Below are 2,072 nucleotides of genomic sequence, written 5' to 3' on the forward strand. Positions count from 1 at the left end.
AGAGCTTACAACGGGCTCTAGAGACGCCGCGCTTCCAGCTTTCGCTGTGACTGTGCTGCAGTTTCAGCGCAGGCCTGGCGTTTTTAAAACGCAATGGCTGCAAATAAATGAGTCGTAGGAAGGCTGCAACTGAAGTTGCTTCGTTTATTTGAACTCATCGAGAGCATTTAGGCAATGCTACGTGCGTGACTTCTAGCGAAGGGATCTTGTGGGATGTGCCGCTTGCTCATCCGAAGAACTCCCGCAAGTCCTCCATGATGATCAAGTCGTTCCAGGCTTGAGCGTTGTTCCTTATGCCGAGAGCTTCGGCGATCTGCTCAATATCATTGATGTCGACTTCGTCCGGCACCTGTATTAGCTGAATCGGCAGCATTTTTGGCGCGGGGTTCGCGCGTGGGCGGTGCGATTCGAATTCTGAAGCCATAGCCGCAGCCGTCGATGCGGAGCTCGTGCTTACGTTATCTTCGGTTATGATGCACTCGGGAGGCATCGAGCTTGGCGTAGCGGCCGGTGAAAGCCGACCTCTCTTAGCACCGTCAGGACGCATTTGGGGGTCCATCATGTCCTGGCCGACTGCCGATATCAGTTGAAGTCCTGAAGCTACGACCTTAGCCTTCGAGGCGGAACTCGTGCTTGGGCTGTCCTTGGTAGCGATGCGCTCAGGATGCATCGAGCCTGGCGTAGCTTCTGTTGAGAGCCGACCTCTCTTGGGGCTGGGAGGAGACATTTCGGGATCTATGATGCCCTGGTCGGCTGCCGATGTCAATTCGGGTTCTAAAGCCATGAGCAGAGCCGTCGATGTGAATGTCGTGCTTGCGCTGGCCTCGGTTATGATGCGCTCAGGAGGCATCGAGCTTGGCGTAGCTGCCGTGGAGAGCCGACCTCTCTTGGGACTCGGAGGACGCATTTCGGGATCCATGATGCTTTGGCCGGCCGTCGATGTCGGTTCGAGTCCCGAGGCCATGATCGAAGCCGTTGATGCGGAACTCGTGCTCGCGTTCTCGTTTATGATGTGCTCAGGAGGGATCGAGTTAGGCGTAGCTGCCTGGGACAGCCGACCTCTCTTGGCACTGGTGGGTTGACTTTCGGGATCCATGATGCCTGGACGGTCTGCCAATATTTCATTGCTCTTTTCCACACAAGCGGAGGGTTCAGAGGAGGGCGGAAGGTTGGACGCGGAAGTAGGGCTAGTAATGTCGCCGAACGCGTCGCCGCCATCTTCGTCGGCTGAAGCACGTCCAGGGAATAGCTGGTTGGGTGAGCAAGGGGCCGCGCTCTTTGAGAGGGCAGGTACAGGTGTGCAAAAAACGCGGTGGTGTTTTCATCACCGACTGCCCGCTGAACGTGGGATCGATTTCATCGAGTCGCTTTGCACGCTCTCGCATTAGCGCATCATTTAGGTACATGTTCTCTTCTTCCAGCGTACGGAGCTCGTTGGTCAGGTTGAGCTTTTTCTCTTCGAGCAGGTCTTCAGTGTACTCCATTTGCGAGATCATGCTGCTCACTTGGAAGAGAGCTTTCTCCAGGTCCTCGTACTCTTCGGGCTCACAGCTGTCGAGGCCTTCCTCCGCGTCGTCCAGATGTTGGTGCAGGATCGCAATATGCTCCTGCAGAGCGGCCAACAGCGCCGACGGGCCCACGTGATCATGCTGCAGCGGGCTAGTAGTTGGTTGCAGCGGCGCTGGCGCGCCCCTCGCCGAGCGCTGACGAGGCCCCATCGGCTGTGGCAAAAGCGGCGACGAATCCGTGGGCGCCCTATGGGAAGGTCCCGGCGGACGTTCGAAGCCGCTCATACCTCTGGCCGTTGGAGCTGACCTCAGAACGAGCGGTGCGTGCCAAGAACGAGGCGCGTGTCTCCTGCGACGCGCGGGCTGCGATGCGCGTGACGTAACCGAAACGCGCCCTAGCGGCAGAAGTACCAATTAATGCAGTTCAGGTAAGCAGCGAAGAAGACAAACAGCGTTATTGAGCACGAAAACATTCTTTTTTCATTGAATAAAATCCTAAAAAGTACACTGATATTGTTGCGAGGCTCAATCAAGTGAGAACACTGTAAACAGACAGAAGAAACT

The 2,072-nt window shown here is 56.2% G+C and overlaps 1 protein-coding gene across 1 annotated transcript; it reads right to left on the reverse strand.

Annotated features, from left to right (window-relative positions):
* Positions 1–226: 226 nt before the first annotated feature.
* LOC119393355 (mucin-5AC) lies at positions 227–1,793 on the reverse strand. The gene is made up of 2 exons (XM_037660363.1): positions 1,329–1,793; positions 227–1,276 (listed from the first exon to the last, which is right to left on the reverse strand). Exons 1-2 carry the CDS (start codon positions 1,791–1,793, stop codon positions 227–229), a joined length of 1,515 nt encoding a protein of 504 aa, XP_037516291.1.
* Positions 1,794–2,072: the final 279 nt, after the last annotated feature.

This window comes from Rhipicephalus sanguineus, chromosome 1 (genome assembly GCF_013339695.2).
Source record: "Rhipicephalus sanguineus isolate Rsan-2018 chromosome 1, BIME_Rsan_1.4, whole genome shotgun sequence".
NCBI lineage: Eukaryota > Metazoa > Arthropoda > Arachnida > Ixodida > Ixodidae > Rhipicephalus > Rhipicephalus sanguineus.